The sequence below is a fragment of the Macrobrachium rosenbergii genome, chromosome 37 (genome assembly GCF_040412425.1).
Source record: "Macrobrachium rosenbergii isolate ZJJX-2024 chromosome 37, ASM4041242v1, whole genome shotgun sequence".
Classification (NCBI taxonomy): domain Eukaryota; kingdom Metazoa; phylum Arthropoda; class Malacostraca; order Decapoda; family Palaemonidae; genus Macrobrachium; species Macrobrachium rosenbergii.
Window position 1 is genome coordinate 716,546 of NC_089777.1, and position 23,798 is coordinate 740,343.

At 39.7% G+C, this 23,798-nt stretch overlaps 1 protein-coding gene across 2 annotated transcripts in view; it reads left to right on the forward strand.

The window, feature by feature from the left end:
• LOC136825236 (cytoplasmic 60S subunit biogenesis factor ZNF622-like) overlaps positions 1-23,798 on the forward strand; it is a 405,172-nt gene that overhangs the window by 348,363 nt on the left and 33,011 nt on the right. For both annotated transcript variants that reach the window (XM_067081270.1, XM_067081269.1), the window contains exon 9: positions 12,904-13,026. In XM_067081270.1, the coding sequence (XP_066937371.1) occupies positions 12,904-13,026 (123 nt within the window). The remainder of the gene's footprint in view (positions 1-12,903; positions 13,027-23,798) is intronic.

The following is a 23,798-nucleotide window of genomic DNA, read 5'->3' on the forward strand; positions in this document are numbered from 1 at the left end:
GACCAAAGGTTGAAATTTTGGCACTTATCGTGATTTATATGAAAATATTTCATAATTGATAAAAGCTATAACCATGAGTTATTTTTTGTTGTATTGTACATGGTATTGCGCACATTTTCATATATAAAACTTTATGTAACGGCTGATAGAAAATGGTGCAAAAATTATGACAGGGGGACTAAAGAAATTCTGAGATTTTCAGCAGAGTTTGCACGCACAGACGTAAGGAAAAAGTTTTTTTCAAAAATTCACCATAAATCGATATATTGTGCTAGAGACTTCTCGTTTATTCAGAAATGAAGGTAAATGATTGAATATTACTATAATGTAAGAGTTTTAGCTTACAATTGCATTTTTCGACCATTTCGGTTGAGTCAGAGTTGACCGAAGGTTGAAATGTTGGCACTTACCGGGATTTATATGAAAATATTTCACAACTGATAAAAGCTACAACAATGAGTTATTTTTTGTTGTACTCTATATGAAATTGCGTACATTTTCATACATAAAACTTTATCTAACAGCTAATAGAAAATGGTGCATAAATTACGACAAAGTGACTAAAGAATTTCTGAGATTTTCAGCAGAGTTAGCACGCAGGGGTAAGGAAAAAGTTTTTTTCAAAAATTCACCATAAATCGAAATATTGTGCTAGACACTTCTCGTTTGTTGCAAAATCAAGGTAAATGATTGAATATCATTAGAATGTAAGAGTTTTAGCTTACAATTGCATTTTTTTACCATTTCGGTCGAGTCCAAGTTGACCGAAGGTTGAAATTTTGGCACATCCTGATTTATATGAAAATATGTCAAAACTGATAGAAGCTAGAACCATGAGTTATGGTTTGTTGTATTCTACATGAAATTACGCACATTTTCATATATAAAACTTTATGTAACAGCTAATAGAAAACGGTGCAAAAATTACAACAAAGTGACTAAAGGATTTCTGAGATTTTCAGCAGTTAGTGTGGGCGTAAGGAAAAAGTTTTTTCAAAAATTCACCATAAATCGAAATATTGTGCTAGAGACTTCTCGTTTGTTGCAAAATGAAGGTAAATGATTGAATATTACTAGAATTTAAGAGTTTTAGCTTACAATTGCATTTTTCGACCATTTCGGTCGAGTCAAAGTTGACTGAAGGTTGAAATTTTGGCACTTATCGTGATTTATATGAAAATATGTCAAAACTAATAAAAGCTCCAACCATGAGTTATTTTTTGTTGTATTCTACATGAAATTGCACACATTTTCATATATAAAAATTTATGTAACGGCTAATAGAAAATGGTGCAACAATTACGACAAAGTGACTAAAGAATTTCTGAGATTTTCAGAGTTAGCTGATGCTTTCTTTTGGGAGAAGAAAGAAATTTGAGAATGCGCTGGATCACGCTTGTAAACAAAACGAGCATGATCTGTGACTTCAGCAGAGTTAGTGCGCTTGGGCGTAAAAATAGTTTTTTTAAAAATACAATATAAATCGAAATATTGTGCTAGAGACTTCTCGTTTGTTGCAAAATGAAGGTAAATGATTGAATATTACTAGAATGTAAGAGTTTTAGCTTACAATTGCATTTTTCGACCATTTCGGTCAAGTCACAGTTGACCAAAGGTTGAAACTTTGTCACTTATTGTGATTTATATTAAAATATGTCAAAATTGATAAAAGCTAACACCATGAGTTTGTTGTATTCTACATGAAATTGCACACATTTTCATGTATAAAACTTTATGTAACGGCTAATAGAAAACGGTTGCAAAAATTATGACAAAGTGACTAAAGAAATTCTGAGATTTTCAGCAGAGTTAGCACGCACGGACGTAAGGAAAAATTTTTTCACCATAAATCGAAATATTGTGCTAGAGACTTCTCGTTTGTTGCAAAATGAAGGTAAATGATTGAATATTACTAGAATGTAAGAGTTTTAGCTTACAATTGCATTTTTCGACCATTTCGGTTTCAAAGTTGACCGAAGGTTGAAATTTTGGCACTTACCGTGATTTATATGAAAATATTTCAAAACTGATAAAAGCTCCAACCATGAGTTATTTTTGTTGTATTTTACATGAAATTGCACACATTTTCATATATAAAAATTTATGTAACGGCTAATAGAAAACGGTGCAAAAATTACGACAAAGTGACTAAAGAATTTCTTAGATTTTCAGCAGAGTTAGCTGATGCTTTCTTTTGGGAGAAGAAAGAAATTTGAGAATGCAAAATCACGCTGTAAACAAAACAAGAGCGTGATCTGTGACTTCAACAGAGTTAGCGGGACGTAAAAGTTTTTTTAAAAATACAAAGAGTTTTAGCTTACAATTGCATTTTTTCAACCATTTTGAATCAGTCAAAGTTGACCGAAGGTTGAAATTTTGGCACTTATTGTGATTTATGTTAAAATATTTCAAAATTGATAAAAGCTAACACTATGAGTTATTTTTTGTTGTATTCTACATGAAATTGCACACATTTTCATGTATAAAACTTTATGTAACGGTTAATAGAAAACGGTGCAAAATTATGAAAAAGTGACTAAAGAAACTCTTGAGATTTTCAGCAGAGTTAGCGCGCATGGACGTAAGGAAAAAGTTTTTTAAAAAATTCACCATAAATCGAAATATTGTGCTAGAGACTTCTCGTTTGTTGCAAAATGAAGGTAAATGATTGAATATTACTAGAATGTAAGAGTTTTAGCTTACAATTGCATTTTTTCGACCATTTCGGTCAGAGTCAAAGTTGACCAAAGGTTGAAATTGTGGCACTTATCGTGATTTATATGAAAATATTTCATAATTGATAAAGCTATAACCATGATTTATTTTTTGTTGTATTGTACATGAAATTATTTTTCATATATAAAACTTTATGTAACGGCTGATAGAAAATGGTGCAAAAATTATGACAAAGGACTAAAGAAATTCTGAGATTTTCAGCAGAGTTTGCACGCACAGATGTAAGGAAAAAGTTTTTCAAAATTCACCATAAATCGATATATTGTGCTAGAGACTTCTCGTTTATTCAGAAATGAAGGTAAATGATTGAATATTACTATAATGTAAGAGTTTTAGCTTACAATTGCATTTTTCGACCATTTCGGTTGAGTCAGAGTTGACCGAAGGTTGAAATGTTGGCACTTACCGGGATTTATATGAAAATATTTCACAACTGATAAAAGCTACAACAATGAGTTATTTTTTGTTGTACTCTATATGAAATTGTGTACATTTTCATACATAAAACTTTATCTAACGGCTAATAGAAAATGGTGCATAAATTACGACAAAGTGACTAAAGAATTTCTGAGATTTTCAGCAGAGTTAGCACTTGGGGTAAGGAAAAGTTTTTTCAAAAATTCACCATAAATCGAAATATTGTGCTAGACACTTCTCGTTTGTTGCAAAATCAAGGTAAATGATTGAATATCATTAGAATGTAAGAGTTTTAGCTTACAATTGCATTTTTTTACCATTTCGGTCGAGTCAAAGTTGACCGAAGGTTGAAATTTTGGCACATCCTGATTTATATGAAAATATGTCAAAACTGATAGAAGCTAGAACCATGAGTTATGGTTTGTTGTATTCTACATGAAATTACGCACATTTTCATATATAAAACTTTATGTAACAGCTAATAGAAAAACGGTGCAAAAATTACAACAAAGTGACTAAAGGATTTCTGAGATTTTCAGCAGTTAGTGTGGGCGTAAGGAAAAGTTTTTCAAAAATTCACCATAAATCGAAATATTGTGCTAGAGACTTCTCGTTTGTTGCAAAATGAAGGTAAATGATTGAATATTACTAGAATTTAAGAGTTTTAGCTATAATTGCATTTTTTCGACCATTTTGGTCGAGTCAAAGTTGACTGAAGGTTGAAATTTTGGCACTTATCGTGATTTATATGAAAATATGTCAAAACTAATAAAAGCTCAACCATGAGTTATTTTTTGTTGTATTCTACATGAAATTGCACACATTTTCATATATAAAAATTTATGTAACGGCTAATAGAAAACGGTGCAACAATTACGACAAAGTGACTAAAGAATTTCTGAGATTTTCAGCAGAGTTAGCTGATGCTTTCTTTTGGGAGAAGAAAGAAATTTGAGAATGCGCAGCGGATCACGCTTGTAAACAAAACGAGAGCATGATCTGTGACTTCAGCAGAGTTAGTGCGCTTGGACGTAAGGAAATAGTTTTTTTTAAAAATACAATATAAATCGAAATATTGTGCTAGAGACTTCTCGTTTGTTGCAAAATGAAGGTAAATGATTGAATATTACTAGAATGTAAGAGTTTTAGCTTACAATTGCATTTTTCGACCATTTCGGTCAAGTCACAGTTGACCAAAGGTTGAAACTTTGTCACTTATTGTGATTTTTATTAAAATATGTCAAAATTGATAAAAGCTAACACCATGAGTTATTTTTTGTTGTATTCTACATGAAATTGCACACATTTTCATGTATAAAACTTTATGTAACGGCTAATAGAAAACGGTGCAAAAATTATGACAAAGTGACTAAAGAAATTCTGAGATTTTCAGCAGAGTTAGCACGCACGGATTTCACCATAAATCGAAATATTGTGCTAGAGACTTCCAATTTGTTGCAAAATGAAGGTAAATGATTGAATATTACTAGAATGTAAGAGTTTTAGCTTACAATTGCATTTTTCGACCATTTCGGTCGAGTCAAAGTTGACCGAAGGTTGAAATTTTGGCACTTATCGTGATTTATATGAAAATATGTCAAAATTGATAAAAGCTACAACCATGAGTTATTGTTTGTTGTATTCTACATGAAATTGCGCACATTGTCATATATAAAACTTTATGTAACAGCTAATAGAAAACGGTGCAAAAATTACGACAAAGTGACTAAAGAAATTCTGAGGTTTTCAGCAGAGTTAGCGCGCACGGATGTAAGGAAAAAGTTTTTCAAAATTCACCATAAATCGAAATATTGTGCTAGAGACTTCTCGTTTGTTGCAAAATGATGGTAAATGATTGAATATTACTAGAATTTAAGAGTTTTAGCTTACAATTGCATTTTTTTACCATTTTGGTCGAGTCAAAGTTGACTGAAGGTTGAAATTGTGGCACTTATCGTGATTTATATGAAAATATGTCAAAATTGATAAAGCTACAACTATGAGTTATTTTTGTTGTATTCTACATGAAATTGCACACATTTTCATATATAAAAACTTCATGTTACGGCTAATAAGAAAATGGTGCAAAAATTAATGACAAAGTGACTAAAGAATTTCTGAGATTTTCAGCAGAGTTAGCTGATGCTTTCTTTTGGGAGAAGAAAGAAATTCGCGCATGCGCACCTGGGTCACACTTGTAAACAAAACAACAGCATGATCCATGAACTCCCAGCATCCCTCAAGGCGTGTGATTTAAAATTTTTCATAAACTAGGCCTATACTGTAAGTATTTTTCCACGAATATTTAAAAAAACTTTTTGTAGTCGTATTTTACGTCCATTCAGCACCCGACAGACAATTTTTGTCGACATAAAATATGTCCAGTCAGCGTTAAAGGGTTAACAGGCAGTTACAATTCATTTGCTGAAGCTCAGTTAGATTGCACAAGCTTCCCCAAAAGGGCTACACAGTTTGCGGCATTTGATCAATTCCTTAAGGAAATTGAAGTTGCTGAAGCTCAGTTAGATTGCACAAGCTCCCCCAAAAGGGATACAAAGTTTGCGGCATTTGATCAATTCCGTAAGGAAATCGAGTACTATCAAAGATGCCTTTGCCACAGAACGGCAATATATAAGGGACATGAAGCATGATTCCGGAAAGGAAAGTCAGTCAGTCATGTACACCCCAAAGAGTGAAAGTACTACATCCTGTAACCGAAAAGTGAGCGTGGATACAAATGCTGCCCAAACAAGGTCTAATGTTAGAATTCCGACTGGAAACAACAAAAGGGTCAGTTCGAAATACAGAACTTCAAATCAAAACATAATAGGGGCTCCAACCTCGCCCCTAATGATACTGATAATCCTTGGCAAGACTCTTGAATGTGTATTTTCTCTCCCGATGGCAAGTTTGTAATTAATGAGAGAAAAACTATGATCGAAGTTGTACATGTAGAATTTACAAACGGTAGCATTCCCTAATACGGAATGGCACCTAGTACCATCTTCACCAGACATGGAAGACCACTAACAGAAACGGTTTTCTTACCTGTGCCTATAGCTTTAAAATCTATAGAAATTGCCCTTTACCAGGTTAATGAATAATGGATCTCTACTTCCATTTTGAATAAGACCCAAGTTGCTCACCAAGTAGCCCCAGTCTTCTGTCCCTTCACTTTCAAAAATATGAATCATGTGAAGACAGATTTTCAGAATTGGTAGTGACTAAAAACAATAGTCAGTGGCAGAATTAAAACCATCTGCCACAGTCATCCCAGTTTTGGGAAATTCCACCAAGGAATGGGGAACACTACAACTCCCTTTTGAAAGGAAAAAGCTCCCTAGATTAGCTACTCAGCAGTTTGTGACCCCTATGAGAAGACTCAGAGGGGACAGCCTCCTCAGAAATTTATGGTAGGCTCCGACTCCTCAGTATTATAACCTCTACCACCTTACTGGAAGTTGCCACCATAAGGCTTCCAGAAGATTCCAGGATAATTTTTGCTGTTGAGGCCAAAAGTCTTACGAGAACCCGATGGGAAGTAATTTTGTGATTTCCTAGAATGGCGCATATAAGCGCAAATGGAACCATTGGAGGGCACCATCAAATCACTCTCCAATGTCACTGCATTATTACATTCTAACCCCTTCTGTAAGGACCTGTTTGAGGAGTCTGTTGTGGCTCAACTCAGCGAGCATGCCCGCCGACAGAATTGTACAGTGTACGCTCTTCTGGGGAAAGGGGAATTCAGGAAACAAAGAAGCCAAAATTTTCCTTTACCCAACCCCAAAAAAGGCTCACTTTGATAAAAAATCATATAAGCCTTCAGTCACCCCAAAAGTTTTCCTCAAAAAACAGGCAGGTGGTCAGAAGGGAGAATTCCCTACTAAGGGACAACAACAACAGCAAGGACAGCTTTTTCTACAAGGTCCAAAACCATCTTATAGGGGGAAAAAGGAAAAGCAACACCTGGAATGTCTGTCAAAGGCAAAGGCAGAGGAGGAGGCAGATACCAAGAGTAATTGTATGGTTGGGGGTTGGCTTTGGTAACATCACGAACAATGAAAGTTTTTTCCTATGGGGGACAGCATTAATTATATGTGCAGAAAGGCCCTGTTAATGGGGACCATGGAGAAACGTGTGTATATTCGCCGTCAAGTACGTGTCTTCAGTGTCCTCAAAAAGGATTCCTCCAAAAAGGAGAGTGATCCTCAACCAATCAACATTGAACAATCACATTGTTTGCCAAAAGTTTTGGATAATTACCGTTGCCTAAGTACAATGAATCATTCCAAAAGGGATTTCGAAAAATACGTTCTACTACTGATGTCTTGATTCGTCTCGAGTCATCTATATGTGAATCGTTTGCAGCAAAGCAGCATCATGTAACTATATTCTTTGACCTTGAATGGAGATGTGGAATCCTTAAAACCATCCATCAGTTAGGACTTGGAGAACTGCCATTGTTCATTAAGGCCTTTCTAACACGTCAATGCTTTTAAGTTAGAGTTGGTAATACTGTGCCAGAAAGTAAATTCCAAGAAGAAGGGGTCCCGCAAGGTAGTGTTCTAAGAGTTACCCTATTTGCACTTGCTATCAGTAGTATTTCTCCTCAGGTTCCTTATGATGTATTGCACACACTTTTTGTTGAAGATCTTTCTATATCATTTGCAGGACCAAGAATGTCTGTTATTGAAAGAAACTTCAACTTACAGTAAATAACATCACTAAATGGGCAGATTTAAATGGGTTTAAATTTTTAACTAGCAAAACAGTTGTTGTCGACTTTTGCTGTATTCGTGGGCTTCATCCAGACCCCGATATATATATATCAAAGGTCAAAGAATTCCCTGGTAGTGGAAACCAAATTCCTTGGTTTAATTTGTGATCATAGGCTAACTTGGGTGTCTCATCTAAAGATGTTAAAGACAAAGTGTCAGAAGATTTTAAATATTTTTTAAATTTTAGCTCACATGTCCTGGGGTGTAGACCGTCAAATACTTTTAAGGTTGCAGAAAGCCCTGATTTTATTGAAATTGATATATGGATGTGAGGTGTAGTCTTCTCAAACCCCAAGCAGGCTGAAAATGCTTGACTCGAGACATCATGCAGGCATTAGGCTAGCCACTGGTGCTTTCAAGATCTTGCCAATATCAAGCCTGTTGGTTGATGCTGGGGAGATGCCTTTACAGCTCCATCACCAGTCATCCATCCTTTGTTACTGGTATAGGATGCAGAGACTTCCCAGTTCTGTAGCCTTTCAAATTATAATAAGCGAAAGACATTTTAGGCACTGTGAGATGCATCCTAAATGTCCACAACCTTATGGGTATACAGTAGACTTAAACAGTTACTTGGCATTACTTATATTACTAGAAATGAGGGCTTCTTTATAAAATGTCGGTAACCCCACCATGGAAATTAACAGAAATTTCATTTTGTAAATATTTTTATGGTTTTAAGAAAAAAATGTGACACATATAGAGATCCATTCCATATTTATGGAACACAGTGAGGTTCACAGATGTTTTAACATCTATTTTCAGACAGAGTTGCTAGGGATTTTAAATGCTATTGGAAAAATAGCAATTATTAACAAAACAAATTTTACAATTTTTAGCAATTCTAAGAGCATTACAGGCACTTAATGTTTTTAACTCAACTAACCCCTTGGTTTTGAAAATTCAGCAATGGGTGCACCTATTATCATACAAAGGAACACAAATTAGTTTCTGTTGGGTTCCAGCACATGCTGGTGTGCATGGAAATGAAGAAGCTGACAGATTGGCAAAAGCAGCAGCTTTAGATTTACTTCCAAGGAGGTGTCCACTTTTATATTATGATTTCTTCCCAAGCATTAGAAAATTTATAATTAATTTGTGTCAAGACCATTAGAATAGCATAGGAGAAAATAAAATGAAAGAAATTAGAGATGTTATATTTCCTTGGAAGTATGGCAGTATGCCTAGAAGATGGTAGATGGCTCTTTGCTGCTTAAGGATTGGGCATACTTGCCTAACACAGCTTTTTGATGGTTGAGGAGACTCAACATTTTTGTGAGGATTGTCTGGTCCCCTTGACTGTGAGGCACTTGTTGGTTGAGTGCCCCAATCTTGGGGATATTAGAAGCCGTTACCTCTCTGGGGCTCTTGGTTGGGATGGTAAGTTCATCCTTGCCAAGATCCTTGGAGAGGATGTGGTGTATGATGCCAGTGGCATTTTTAGATTTATTATCAATGCTGGTCTTCTCCCATAAATATAATATTTCGTTCACTTTCTTTTATCTTTTTATTGTTTTTATAGCAGCTATGCATTTAATTGATATCGGCATCAATGACGTAGTTGTCACGATGCGAGATAACTCAAAATCATTCATTTATTTCATTCATTACAAAAGGAAGTAAGAAAAATGGCAAATGTGATACCACGCAAAGAAACACACACGACATATGCACACACAAATGCACACACTGTAGGGACTTGAGAGAGCTTGTTTCGTGTTGTGCTTATGATTCTTTATTTATATTTTATGCTATTATATTTTTACTGAATTTTCTCATTTTTTATTTTTACAACACAAAAGGTAAACACTATAGTTGGTCATAGCATGACTATACCATCATTGGGCTCAAAATGTGGTTGTAGTCCCTCTGAGCAATAGATCCAGATCCTTTTGGTGACAAAGACATAAATTTGTTAGAATTGGTAGCCATTTTTCTCAGTCTTCAAGCATTTGTAATGTCTTAAATACAACTTTCATCGTCTGCCAAGAATCGGGCACTACCCACTCCCAGTCGTGTCCTCTAGTAGTGGAGATCTTTGTTTGGCCATGGCATGACTTTACCATCATAGGGGTCAAAATGTGGTTATTGACATTCCAAGTATTAAGTTCCACATAATCTCATTGGGATGGTTTCCTAACCTGGATATTTGTTGGATTAGTGGCAGTTAAGGGGTGGGGGTGGGGACTCCTCTTGCCAGCCTCTGGGAAATCATTGTTCAACTTCCTCCATGTGTATTGCTTTCTAACTAGATATAGCTGCACAGGAAATGAATGTGATACTACAGGAGTTGGTTGGCTTAGAAATTTACCCATTTCCCCCCTTCAGACTCCTCTTGAAAGTCTTTGTTTAACTGAAGCCAAAACAAACACGTGAACCTTATGGCTCGTCTTTGGCCCCAACATTAACGGTTTCTGGACCTGGATTTAGTCTCGTACATTCCTTGGGTCTTGCCCCTGGAGAGGGCTTCTGAAGCAACCCCCACTGCCACAGAATGTTTGGGATGTCTTCAGCTTCACACTTGACAATTATTCATCATAGAATGAGAGAAACGGAGGCTTTTTGGGGATGACTTCAGCAGCAGTTGCAACTTTATGCAGGTCATTGGGGATTAGTCACCTTTTATCAGGGAAAGGGTCAAGTTCATTGCTTGGGGTAACAGATGGGATACTCCTACAATCAGAGCCTCTGCTTCTTAAGCCTTCATGAGAAATTGTTCTGACTGGTGATCAAGTGGCTCTCACTCAAGTCTGTTTTGTAAATATTACATGAAACATCGTAACTGGGACTTTGCTCTGGCCCTGAGACATTTGACTTGGACTACTAAAGCCCTTACAAATCTCTCTTAAGATGTGGTCGTGCTCCTTTGGAAGTGTCATTGAGTTCTTGTTTGGAGTGGTAACCCATTCAAAGAACTGGTCTGTTGTTGGATTGCCCTTTGTTCTGGTTTTTGTGGCCAGAGTTAGTCTTCAGGTACTCACACGTTTACTGTCTCACCCTTTGACATTACTGCCAAATTGCACACTTTAGCTCATGAGTGCAATCTTCTTTCTGCCCAAGCATTGAAGCTTTACCTTAAATGGACTGAGAAACTTTGCTTATCATTCTCCAAAGTCTTCCATAACATGGGTGTTCAAAAGGTCCTATATGAAAAAAACAGTGTTGTTCTTTGCCTCAGCCCTCTTATCATGATAGCTTACATAGATGTGTTAGAGGTGAACGCGTCACAACTGAAGATGATGACCCATGAGGTTTGCAATGTTACTACTTCATTTGCTTTCCAGTGAACCCTTAGAGCTTATTGCCAGTCTTTAGGCTGATACTTGGTGGTGCCATTCAACTTCTGCCAGTTTCTACATGAAAGACTTGACTCACAAGCTTTTGTGGAAGTGTTCCATTAGGACTGATCATCTCAGCGAGCCATGGTAACTGACTGGGAGGGTTTCTGTGTGGCTGATACTTCCTATTCTTCTTGACTTGCATCTTCTGTCAGTTTCTAGCAAAGTTCTGAGATGTAGTTACTCCAGGGTGTCTGATTGTTTGTCTTGAATGTCAAGTAAGTGTACACTTTCAACAGATACACCCTAATACTGAGTATAGGTAGTTGGCTTTACTACTATTACCCATACTTAGAAGATTGCCCCTACTTAGGCACTTCTTGGGTCTAACTTTGCCCTCCCTCCAAAGTTGCTGTTCAGGCAACAAATAATCAACAGGGTTCTAGTGAATAAGAAATATTTTTGTAAGAAAGTAGAAGTTTCACAGTTTAGTCCCATTAGTCATAATATGACTGACTCATTTCAGACATTTTTTTTTGTTCTTCTGGCACAGTGGAATGAGAAGTGATGCATAACATCCTTTGATGGCCTTGGCATGAGAATTAAGGGTCTTTTCAGTCTTGATCAGAGCATGTTGGTCAACTATGGATTTGCAAATGGAGATAAGGCATTACAGTCGACCCCCCCGGTATTCGCAAGGGATAGGGACCACAACCACCTGTGAATAGCTAAAATCTGCGAATACTTGACACCTCCTCTAAAAATGCTTATAACTATTTTAATAGTTCAAACACCAAAGACCCCCCCCTCTAAAAATGCTTATAACTGCCTATTTTAATAGTTCAAACACCAAATATACCTTAAACTATCACCCTAAAACACTTTACAGTAATATCATTTTAATATAATTTTAATATTCACTTAAATATTTCAATGTCACTTTAATGTTTCAATATCGTTCCTCAGCGGCGTAGCTGTAAGAGGTTAGAAAACCAGTTTAGGCAGTTGTAGCCACCAGGAGGGTTCACTACAGTGTAAGGAGGTTTCTCCTATAAGGAGGGGAGAAAACTGGTTTATTACCAGTGCAAAGCTTAAAAACCTGTTTCTTTCCATAGACTTGCATAAGTCTCTCTTTCTATCTGAGTTATTACCTAATCTTATTACTATTATTATAGGTACAGTATTATTATTATTATTATTATTATTATTATTTTATTATTTTATTATTAAAGATTAGTTTAGTACTTATTATTACCTATATTATTATGGGCACAGCATCATTATTGTTAATTAATCTTATTAATCTTAGTGTTAATATTTATTGTATCATAAAAATTATATTTAGTCACAAAAATAATGTGAAAATACAATAATTAGTGAATACTGCTCTAAAAAAAAAATCAGGGAATTCCTGAATAATCCACAAATAATTTGGAGATAGGTTCCAGAGAAAAATCCACGAATCCTGAACCACGAATAGGTGGGGGTCAACTGTACTGTACTGTACTGTATATGATTAATTGGTTTGTACTGAAAAAGATGTTTTATGTTACAAAACATTTTGTTTTTGTTCTGTGGTTGTACTCATCGTGTGCAACAAAATTTGTTTTTGTTTCCTAACGTAATTTTTAGGTGTTGATGGTAACCACTGCATTAGATTGTAATGTTCATTGATTTGTTTTTTTTTACAGTCAAAGATTGAAGCCTGAACGAACTATAGCAGTGAAGAAAACTCCAGGTCTGTCATTCACAAACCTGCTGTCTCACTATCGGGCTTTAGGTTGGAATGGTGCATCTCATGCTGATGTTGTCAGGTAATTTTCTTGCTTTTTCTTATCATGTCATAATTTGTGACAAAGCTAGTGTAAAAGTAACTTTACAACAACAGAGTAGTGAGTATAAGGCTGTTATACTATTGTTCACTGAAAAAAGTTTTTTGATAACAAACCCATAATTTATACATGCCAGATGAACTTTCTCAAGGGAAGATTTAAAGCTCATCTCTAATTAGTTCATTTATGCAGTTAGGTTTGGGTAAATGCCAGGTAACAACCTAGCTCATCATTAGTTACCTGTAAGGTATGTAGGTAAATGTCCGTTTAGATGACAATTTGCATTCAACATTTGATGCTTACTCTGGTTCTGTATTTATGCATATAATATATATATATATATATATATATATATATATATATATATATATATATATATATATATATATATATATATATATATATATATATATATATATATAACATATATATATATATATATATATATAGATATATATATATATATATATATATGAATGTCTTTTACTGTAATACTACAGTATATACTAAGATAAGAAAGGCCCATAAAACACTATTTGAACGTTGCAACCATATATTTTGGGCACTTCCTTCTGTGCCCCTGTTCACTGGAAAAATATGGACAGATGAAATGTTACAAGGGTATATATACAAAGCATATATATGTAGGTGTGGCATTAAGTCTCCGATGGTATGCAGGTGACCGTTTCCTAAGAAGGAGAAGAGTAAACTGTTCCCTAGTGGTTTTCGGCCCATTAACTCCCGTTTGACGTTGATTCTTGTGGTCGGGTGCTCTGGAACACCTTCTTCAAGAGCGCAGAGGATTAAAGCGTGATGTCGTCCGATTTCCAATGTCCACCTGACAAGTTCATATTGTTGGTTTGATTGATGATAGCAGATTCCAGCATCTTTCTTTTGTACGGACAGCTACTTTTGAAAACCAGCTCCGCCCCACTCCAGTTTATGATATGCCCTGTATTTCTGATATGTAGGAAAATCCCCGAACTCTCTGAAGCGTAACGTACTGATCTTTTGTGCTCTGTTATTCTTTGCAAGAGCGATCTACCTGTCTCCCTCACGTAAATGTCATTACAATTGCTACACGGAATCTTGTAGCTCCTGCTTCTTCCCCTTTGTTATTTAAGTATCGTTAATGAGCAAACTCTGATGGATTTGGGATAATGGAAAATGAAGGGATTGTTAGACCTGAGTTGTTCGGGTGGCTTTGGATGTTTTTGTCAGACGGAAGCTTTATTTTTGTTGTTGAAATCTATATGTCTGTTGTGAGTGGGACCTCTATAGTATATTTTATTCGCTTTGTTAGTAGCCCTCTCGATAATGTATGGTGGATAGAGCAGTTGCGTTAGGTGTTGGCAGATCGTGTTGAATTCTTTATCTAGGTACCCATTTGAACATATCCTAAGTCCTCTGAGGAATAAGTTGCACCCTACCATGATCTTTATGGAGACGTCGTGGTAGCTTAAGAAATGAATGTAGGAAACAGCGAAGGTGGGTTTTCTATATACTGTAAATGCATATCTGTTCTGTTCTCTTATGAGCGTACATCTAGAACGGCAGTTCTTCCCGCCCTTTTCCCATTCCGCTTTAAATTTTATGTCGGTGAAATATCCTTTAGCACGTATTTCAGGCATAAGTATTGCTAAATATACCAGAGAAAAAGCTAACACAATGCCAGGTTACGACTCGATCGAACGCCATTATATGGTGCCTGTATACACAAAGGGTGAGTGGTGCCACTGCCACAGGCCATCGCCCCATAGAGCTCTCCAACTTCAAAACCCCGAAAAGTGAGGAGCCGTTACATACCTCACCCTCGTCTCCCAGCCAACCACCACCTCAGCCGCCATCATGTAAACATTCCAATTTAGCACGCTTCCAGAGAACACCGTGTTTTTTCCTTGGTGCTGTGTTTCTTTGGATTTTGACTAATTCATCATGTCATCTCTTTCTGAATTCCCAACCAAGTTGAGTACTCCATCTCCTTTTTGGTTTTTTCTACAGAGGCATCTTATTTGACCTTTAATATATTGTTTACCAGGTAAATAACGCTACGCAGCCGGTCGTGGCTGCGTCTGCCTCTGCCATGCTGGACCCTCAGTCTTCGCATGGTTTTAGCAGAAAGTTACTGCTAGTTTTTTCTATACTCCTTCAAATGGAGTTTTATATATATATAGAAATCACCATTTCGTTGGTATGAGGTTGGGAGCCCAGATCATGACTGATTTGTGCTAGATGGAGTGTTTTTCTCCCCTCCCCTTTCTGATCATAATTCTTCTTTTCCTTGTCCCCTTCCCTCTACCAGCGAGTTCAGACATTCTCCATGATTGTACTGTTATGTCATGATCATTTCTGATGTACGATGCTGTATGACATGTATATTCTGGATTAGTTTTATGTGTGATTTGACGTCAGGGTCGCCATATCTTGGGTATCCCCGCTTCGTATATATCGTGGTTGTTTGGCCTTCTCTGCCACTGAGTCTTACGCATTTATAGTATATAATTTATGTATATATATGTTTTTTATATTTCACATCGCCTGGTTAACTTTTTTATCTTAGTACTTGTCAGGCAGTTTTATTCGATTAGGGTATTTTCTAGCTTCAGCTCACTCGGCTGCATCAGAATCGTGGTTTCAGACACGATGCTCATGCTTCCTAGCTCTCCTGACCAGGCCATTTTGAGGTTTTGGAGGGAGATGTTAGGTTATCGAGGAGTTCCTCGTTCTCTTGGCCTACCTAGCCATGCTGGGCTGCTTTTGAAGGTGAGGTTGCTAGAGGTAGTTGTCTCTCCCTTTTAGCCCACTCTGATCAGGTCAGTGGAGGTTTTTGAGGTAAGGTTAGAATAGTGAAGGGTCTCTCAATTCATAGTCTTCCACCTGACCAGATTGTCGGTTTTGGAGGGTGCCCCACCCGTTGCGCCTATTCTTCTGGCCTTCTGTCTGCCAAAAGCTTTGGTTTTGGAGGGTGGATCAGATCGGTTGCATGATCATTTCGTATGTAGCCTATAGTCCTTCTTTACCTGATCAGTTAGCTTTTTACGAGTGACCTGTTATCTCTATTGCGTGAGGGGACGATCGCTGACACTCGCACCCAGGAGTTTTCTTTCATTTCCAGAGGGTGTTACTCACTGCCTGGCCACCGCTTACCGTTTCGCCACTCTAACTTTTCCTTATCGGTGTTTCGCTTGTTCGCCTCCACAGTGTTAGCTGGAGCATCGAATCACAGTCCCAGGATGCTATCATGACTTTCGGGCGCATGTTCAGTCTCCACCAGGTTAGTCAGATCTCTTTGCTGTTATCGACACGCACACCGTGGGTATGGTATTCGTTAGTTGGCGCTTCCACTATCTGGTTCCCCGCCCGCGCCGCTGAGAGTTGGTTTTCATGCGAAGATTCCTCTCCGCCTCTTCCGCTGGGTTACATAATGTGTGACATAACGAGATTTGGCAAATCAGGGCGGAGTACCATAACACCACGCATCTTGTATAATTTATGTTTACATAATTAGTAGTTGACCATTCCGTAGCATAACTTATATCTATTTCTGCTGCCGGATTCTTTTCCGGCAGTGTTTTATCATATGATAAGCATGTTCCATCACCCATAATTTAGGTTAAGGTATCCTATTACCGCCGGACCTACTCTGGCAGGCCTTAACTCGACGTTACTCATGTATCGTGTATTAATTCTATACTGCCGGATTTAATTCCAGCGGGGTTTTGCCTGATGATAAGCATGTTCCATCACCCATAATTTAGGTTAAGGTGTCCTATTACCGCCGGACCTACTCCGGCGGGCCTTAACTCGATGTTACTCATGTATCGTCTTTCCGCTTACAGATGGTACGCTGTCAGGAGCCTGGGTGCACAGCGGTTCTCCAACAACCCTGTGGCCATGAGGTGTGCTGTTCACACTCCGGCTGCTCGGTTCGCGTTGGGGACTTGGTCGTCTGGCACCCGGATGGCTGTGAGATTTGCTACGCTCTGTACGAGCTAGTGGTGGATGAGTCGGTAAGCTTTAGAGACCGCTAACCTTTAGTCTCCTTTTGCCTTTAATGTCTTATATTGACATATACGGCAGTTGGAGAATATTTTCAGTAAATCCTTCCCTTTCTTTCAGTCTGACCGTATTATCCGTGACTCTTCGCTGTCGACCCTGAAGATCTGGGTCGGCGGGTTTGGGAGGAATGTTGCGCCGGGCAAGCCGCCGTCTCCGTCAGAGGAGATATGCACCCTCTACCCCGGAGCCCGGATCTCGTGCTGCAGTGCCAGGCGGAAGTAGCCGCTCCTATAATTGAACGATCCGTGGAGGAGACGCCAACCTCCCAAGAAGACAACTCCAGCGGAGAGGTGGCGAAGAGGTGGCGCCATCAATATCCACCTCGAAATCCAATGAGTGTCGATCCAGACCACCAGGTAGAAGTGTAGGTGGTAAGTGAGGTAGGGGAGAGAGTGTTGGTAGTCCCCTTTGCTCCTCCTTCTTCCTCTTCTTCCTTTCAAGGGTTTCCTAAACCAGCTATCCTTGAGGACAGGTCGAGGTCTGTTGTCCCTACAGAAACTTTGAAAAAGAAGGATCTTACTCTATGTCCTCTAGACTCAAAGGTCTAACTGCCTCAAGGTCGTCACTGGCTCTTAATCCAGTGGCGCCCTCTACCTCCCCGCCTAAGGGCCGAGATCCAGGACGTCTGGGCGCCAATCCCCCACAGCCTAAATTTGACCCTGAGGTTTTATGGAACTTCTGATGCAGAAGTTAGATAAGAAGGTTGGAGGCCAGTGGATTCAAGACCTTTCTCCCAGCTCGCTGCTTACAGACTCCTCTGGTCAGTCTGGTGCAGTCATTGGCAATAGAGGATGCAGACTCAGGAAAGCTTGTTTCCTCCGGGTTTATGCGTCCGGAGTAGCAGGGGCAATCTTACGCTGTTCCGATGCCCTCCAGACTGCCCCCTTGATAAGGAAACCCGTGGGCGGCTGGCTCATGCTCCTCTACACAATGATACTCCTGACCATCAAGGGCTTAAACTCGTTGTTGGAGGAACTGGAGTTCTTTCCCACCCGACCTGGTGCCTCCCTACTCCAGGGCTATGCACAGTGGCTTGCAGAGGAAGCCTGATCAGACTGCACAAGGTCCCAAAAAGACCAGTTATCTTCCCTTAGGACCAAGCCCAATCCACCTTGATGCGCTGCTACCACTGAATGGGAGTGTATAAATACCAAGCTTATCCCTTAAGGACTTTCACGATGTTCCTCAGACTCCATCCTACCCTGCACGACTAAGATCGCGAGCTGGACTAGCCAGGTGGGAATCGAGGTGCTCGCCCCCAACTCCGGGAGACAGATCCCACTCTCGCCTCCCCCGAGATTCGGAATTTTGGTCGGAGCTCCGGCCACGCTTCACGTGGCAAATCCCGACTCTTTGTGCGCGCTCCACTCTCTTTAGTGAACAGCTTCCCAAGATTCCGGAGGCCCTTCTGAAGGCGGAGTTCGAGGCTAGGGATGCAGGTTGAGTCGCCCTGCATTCCATTACTATTATGGAGGTGATTTATGTAACTTACGCTGAAGAATCTTCTATTCCAGGTCCTGACCAAATCCCTGTTAGCGGCATTCCAGGCGTGACTCAGATATGACTTTGTAGTGGCGACTAAAACTGCCGGAAACACATCTTTGCGGATGCCACTATCAGACACGAGCCCAATAGACTCATGAAGAGTTCTATCTGGGGTCCTAACATCTTCCCTGAGGATGAGGTCAACAATGTTCTGGCGGAGGCAACCAGAGCAAATCAGAGCCTTCGCTCCCGCTGGGGTCTCCCCTTTAAAAGGAAGGCCACTGAATCCGCCGGACCTCAAGCCAGGTATAGGAAAAGGTTCAGGAGGTACAGAAAACCAGACCCAAACTGTGCTCGTTGCACCGGCCTCTCAGATCGGACAGCCTTCAACTTCCAAAGCCCAGCCTCAGCAACAGTTTGTTCTGATGCAGCCGGCTCAGCAAACCCTTGCTCCGCCAACCTTCGTGGCGTCCCCGGCTTTCAACGCTTCGTTTGAAAGCCAAGGGGCGCTTGAATGCACAGGCATGCCAGGGAAGCAGAGCCAGAGCCGCTTCAGTAGGTCTGCATCACCCACCCTCTTTCACGGGGAAGAGGAGGCCAAGGTAGCTAGAGGAAGTAAGCCTCTTCTCTGCTCAATGAATCTCCTCTCAGGTGCATGGGAGGTTACATCTCTTCCGGGACCGCTGGGACTCAGTCCGTGGGCCCACAGCATAGTTTCAAAGGGTCTGGGATGGGAGCTGGAGCAGAGTGGCCTCCTCTGCCAGTCAGGTTCCATCAGTTCCATCCAAAGCCCTTCTGACTTTGTAAAAGACCTGCTCCAAAAGAGGACAATAAAGAAAGAGGAGACACCTGAAATTTCAAGCAAGGCTGGCTGTTCAGTGTTCAAGAAAGACTCAATCCAGCAAAGAGTAATACTCTAGACTTGTTCTGCCTCAATTCATATATTCAATGCATGCTTCGATGCTTACAAACCCGCCGGGCGCGGACCCTTACCCGTGGGTCAGCCACCACCTCTATAGATCTTCAGACGCCATTACCACGTCCCGATTAAGTAGAAACTTCTCTCCTTACTCTAGGATTCAGACTAGGAAACAAGCATACCTGCTCAGAGTCAGAAGTGCCATTCGGCTCAAACATAGCGCCTGTGAATTTTCACTAAACTGGCAGAAATAGTAGTCCAACAACTACGTGGGTCATTCAAGGGATTATATAGTTTGATACCTGGACGACAGGTTTTAGTATCCAACGCCATGAATGTCGGAAAGCAACATCCATAGTGATCAGCTTCCTGGAATCCTTAGGTTTTCAAATAAACAGGAAGAAATCCCGCCTAGTTCCGGAGGCTCAGTTTCAGTGGTTAGGAATCCAATGGGATCTGGACACACACAAACTGTCACTTCCGCCAGCCAAAAGGAGGGAAATAGCCAAAGCTACCAGGCAGTTCATCAAAACAAAAGCTCTCTCGTCAGTACTCCAGGAAAGAGTCCTGGGTTCTCTCAGTTCTCGGCTGGTAATAGATTTGCTGCTGAAAGCCAAACTGAAGGATATAACAGAGTATGGCGGAGACGTGACAACAGCAGATACAGAGGCAAGATGTCTCTAATTCCGCCGGTGTTGGAAGAAGAGGTTTCACCATGGTCAATACAGTCAAGAGTTTGTCAAGGCCGTGCCTTCTCCACCCTCCATCATTAGTGATCCATACGGATGCTTCCTTGAGCGGGTGGGGAGGATATTCCCAACACAAGAAAGTTCAAGGAACATGGTCAACTATGTTCCGCCAGTTCCATATCAACATTCTAGAAGCAATGGCAGTATTTCTAACTCTAAAGAAACTACGTCCAACCAGGCAGATTCATATCAGACTGGTACTGGACAGTGCAGTAGTTGTGCATTGCATAAACAGAGGGGGCTCCAAGTCGAGCCGGATCAATCAGGTAATGATCGCAATTTTCTCTCTGGCAAGGAAACATCGTTGGCACCTGTCAGCTACTCATCTGGCAGGTGTCCGGAATGTCATTGCAGATTCACTGTCCAGGACAACTCCGCTGGAGTTGGAATGGTCATTGGACAAAGCATCATTCGAGTGTATTTGTCTTCAGGTACCAGGTCTCCAGGTGGACCTGTTTGCCACAGAGAGCAACCACAAGCTTCCGTGTTACGTTGCTCCCAATCTAGACCCTCTAGCTCACTCCACAGATGCGATGTCAGTAGACTGGAACAGGTGGCAAAGGATCTATCTGTTTCCACCAATAAACCTATTGATGAAAGTTTTACACAACCCAGATCATTCAAAGGTCAAGTAGCACTTAGGTACCCAATCAATAAGAGCACTGGTTTCCTCTTCTAGAGTTGAAACTCCGCGCATACAAATCCTCAGTCCAAGGTTGACAAATAGTACAAATCGGGACTGTGTCAGCTTCCTCAAGAATTCCTGAATGCCCTAGCTTTATGGACTTCTGCGAAGTTTGCAGCTCAGAAAGACGCCAACGTTGATCCTATTAATACACTGTTCATAGAATCAGACAAGAGGGAATCTACCCTCAGGCAATATGACTCAGCAGTTAAAAAGTTAGCATTATTTCTGAGGGAATCTGAAGCTCAGGAAATGACCACGAACCGTGCAATTTTCTTCAGATCATTATTTGAGAAAGGACTGGCCTCTGGTACTGTTACTACAGCAAAAATCTGCTTTAAGAAAATATTTTTACATGGCTTCAGTATTAACCTTACAGACTCATATTTTTCACAATCTTAAAGGATGCGCCGCCTTAGACCAGCAACCCGCCCCACACGCTTTCCTGGTTCTTAAATGACGCACTTAAATTGTGCGCATCAGACACTGATAATGAACTGTGTTCGCTACTCGAGTCTGCCAAGGAAAAACATTTTTAATTAGCCTAGCCTCAGGTGCCAGAATTCTGAACTGTCTGGTCTCTCTAGAGAACCGAACTTCATGTTGATTTCTCCCGTCAGGAGAAGTTCTGTTGTCTCCGGATCTCAAGTTTCTAGCTAAGAATGAAGATCCACAAAATAGATGGTCCCCTTGGAAGGTTATACCCCTTCCACAGGATCTGCCCTTATGCCCAGTTAACACTTTAAAAGCTTATTTAAATAGAACTTAATATAATGTGTGGTCTTTTGTTAGGGAAAATGGAGGAACCATTTCTTAAAGGCCATCAGGCAACAAATACTGTATTTCATAAACCAAGTAAACCCGGATTCACCTAAGGTACAAGATATTCAAGCAGGCCAATTTCCACTAATTATTTCATAATGTGAAATTTGATGACCTTAAAAAGATACAGGCTGGAAATCACTAACAGTGTTCAAACGCCCACTATCTTAAATCTCAGAGGCTCTTAACATCTCCATGCGGCTGCAGGAAGCGTTGTTCCTCCTGCCCTAGACTAGCTTATGTAACCTTAGTTTATCCTGTCATTTATTCCTATCTCGCCTGCCTGCCTCATTTACTCGCCATGCCTTCTACCTTTAGGTCAGGCCTGCTTCACAGCCTGACTCCTGACTGTTTTGCATATTTTGTTGTACCCCTTTTTTGTTAGCCTTAAGTGTCTTGGTGTAATTAATTTTGTCTGTGTGCCCTATATTGTTAATCATGTTTTATTATTAATGCTTTGGGTTATTAAAACACAGTAATTTTCTTTATAGCTTTATTTAGCTCATTAAGGTAATTTAGAGGGCTCCACTAAGCTTTCTTTGTATGGCTGGATTCTCTGTTATATTCTCACCGGGTGACACAGGTTTATCTAAAAGGGATTTTTGACAAAGGAAAATCTATTTCTGGGGAAGACTCTGTGTCACCCGTGACCCATCCCTGTATTTCCTTTCCCCCCCTGAGTGGCATACCGAGCTTGGGGGGTGCTAACTTGGGATGTTTACAAGATGGCGGCTGAGGTGGTGGTTGGCTGGGAGAAAAGGGTGAGGTATGTAACAGCTCCTCACTTTTCGGTTTGAGATTGAGAGCCTCTAGGCTGGAGGTCTGGTGGCAGTGGCACCACTGCGCCCCTTGTGTATATACTGACACCATATAATGGCGTTCGATCCGGGGGTCGTAACCTGGCATTGTGTTTAGCTTTTTCTCTGGTATATTTAGCAATACTTATACCTAGAAATATGTGCTAAGGATATTTCACCAGGTGACACAGGTCTTCCCCCAGAAATAGATTTTTCCTTTGTCAAAATCCCTTTAAAGTCTCCCCAGCTATTGTCCCAGAAAGTAAAGATATCATCTACGTATCTAAGCCAGATCATATTACGGGGTTTGATAGATGACAAAATTTCTGTTTCGAAATATTCCATGTACAAGTTTGCTAAAAGAGGGATAGGGGACTGCCCATGCTACAGCCAAATTTTTGTTTGTAAAAATTACCATTGAAAGAGAACACGTTGTTAGTTACACACAGGTTGATAAGTTTTGAGAGTTTTATTTATGCCAAGAGGAAAATGGTCTTCATATGGTTGTAACTTCCTCTTTAAGAAAGACAGCACGTCGGCGATTGGGACTTTGGTAAATAATGACTCGACGTCGAGGCTGAGCAATTTGATGTTATTTGAGGGGATGTTTAAACTATTAAATTTTTGTATAAAATCCAGCATGTTTGATGGGAGGATGAGAAGGTTCCTAGAAAGGGTGATAACAGGTCTGCAAGCCATTTTGATAATTTACACATGAAAGAGCCCCTGCAAGATATTATGGGGCGTAAAGTCCCATCTTTATGTGTTTTCGGGAGACCGTAGAAATAGGGGAGAGAGGGGTTGATTGTCTTGAATGTCTCTAGTAATTCTATGTTGTTCTTATTGCCCCCTATGGTTATGACTGATTTATTAAACGGCGGCAATATTTTTTGTGGGATCTTTTGTTAATTTATCATAGGTCTCCACCTCGTTTAGAAGCTCTTGAACTTTATTGATGTATGTCCCCTTATATAAAAGAACTATTTTCCCGTCTTTGTCAGATTTTGTGATTATAATATCTCCCCTTCTTCTTAAACTAACTAACGCATTTTGGAATCTTTTCGGGAGCAAGTCTTTATTGTTACTTTGTTCCAAGGCATTCAGCAAGATGCCTTTAAGGCAAGCATCTTTTTTGTCATAGTTGTTTTTTGCAAAATGTTTATCAAAAGCAACTAAGAAATTAAAATTACTCTCGGGACCTGGTTTTAGAGCGAATGATACCCCAAGATTTAAAACCG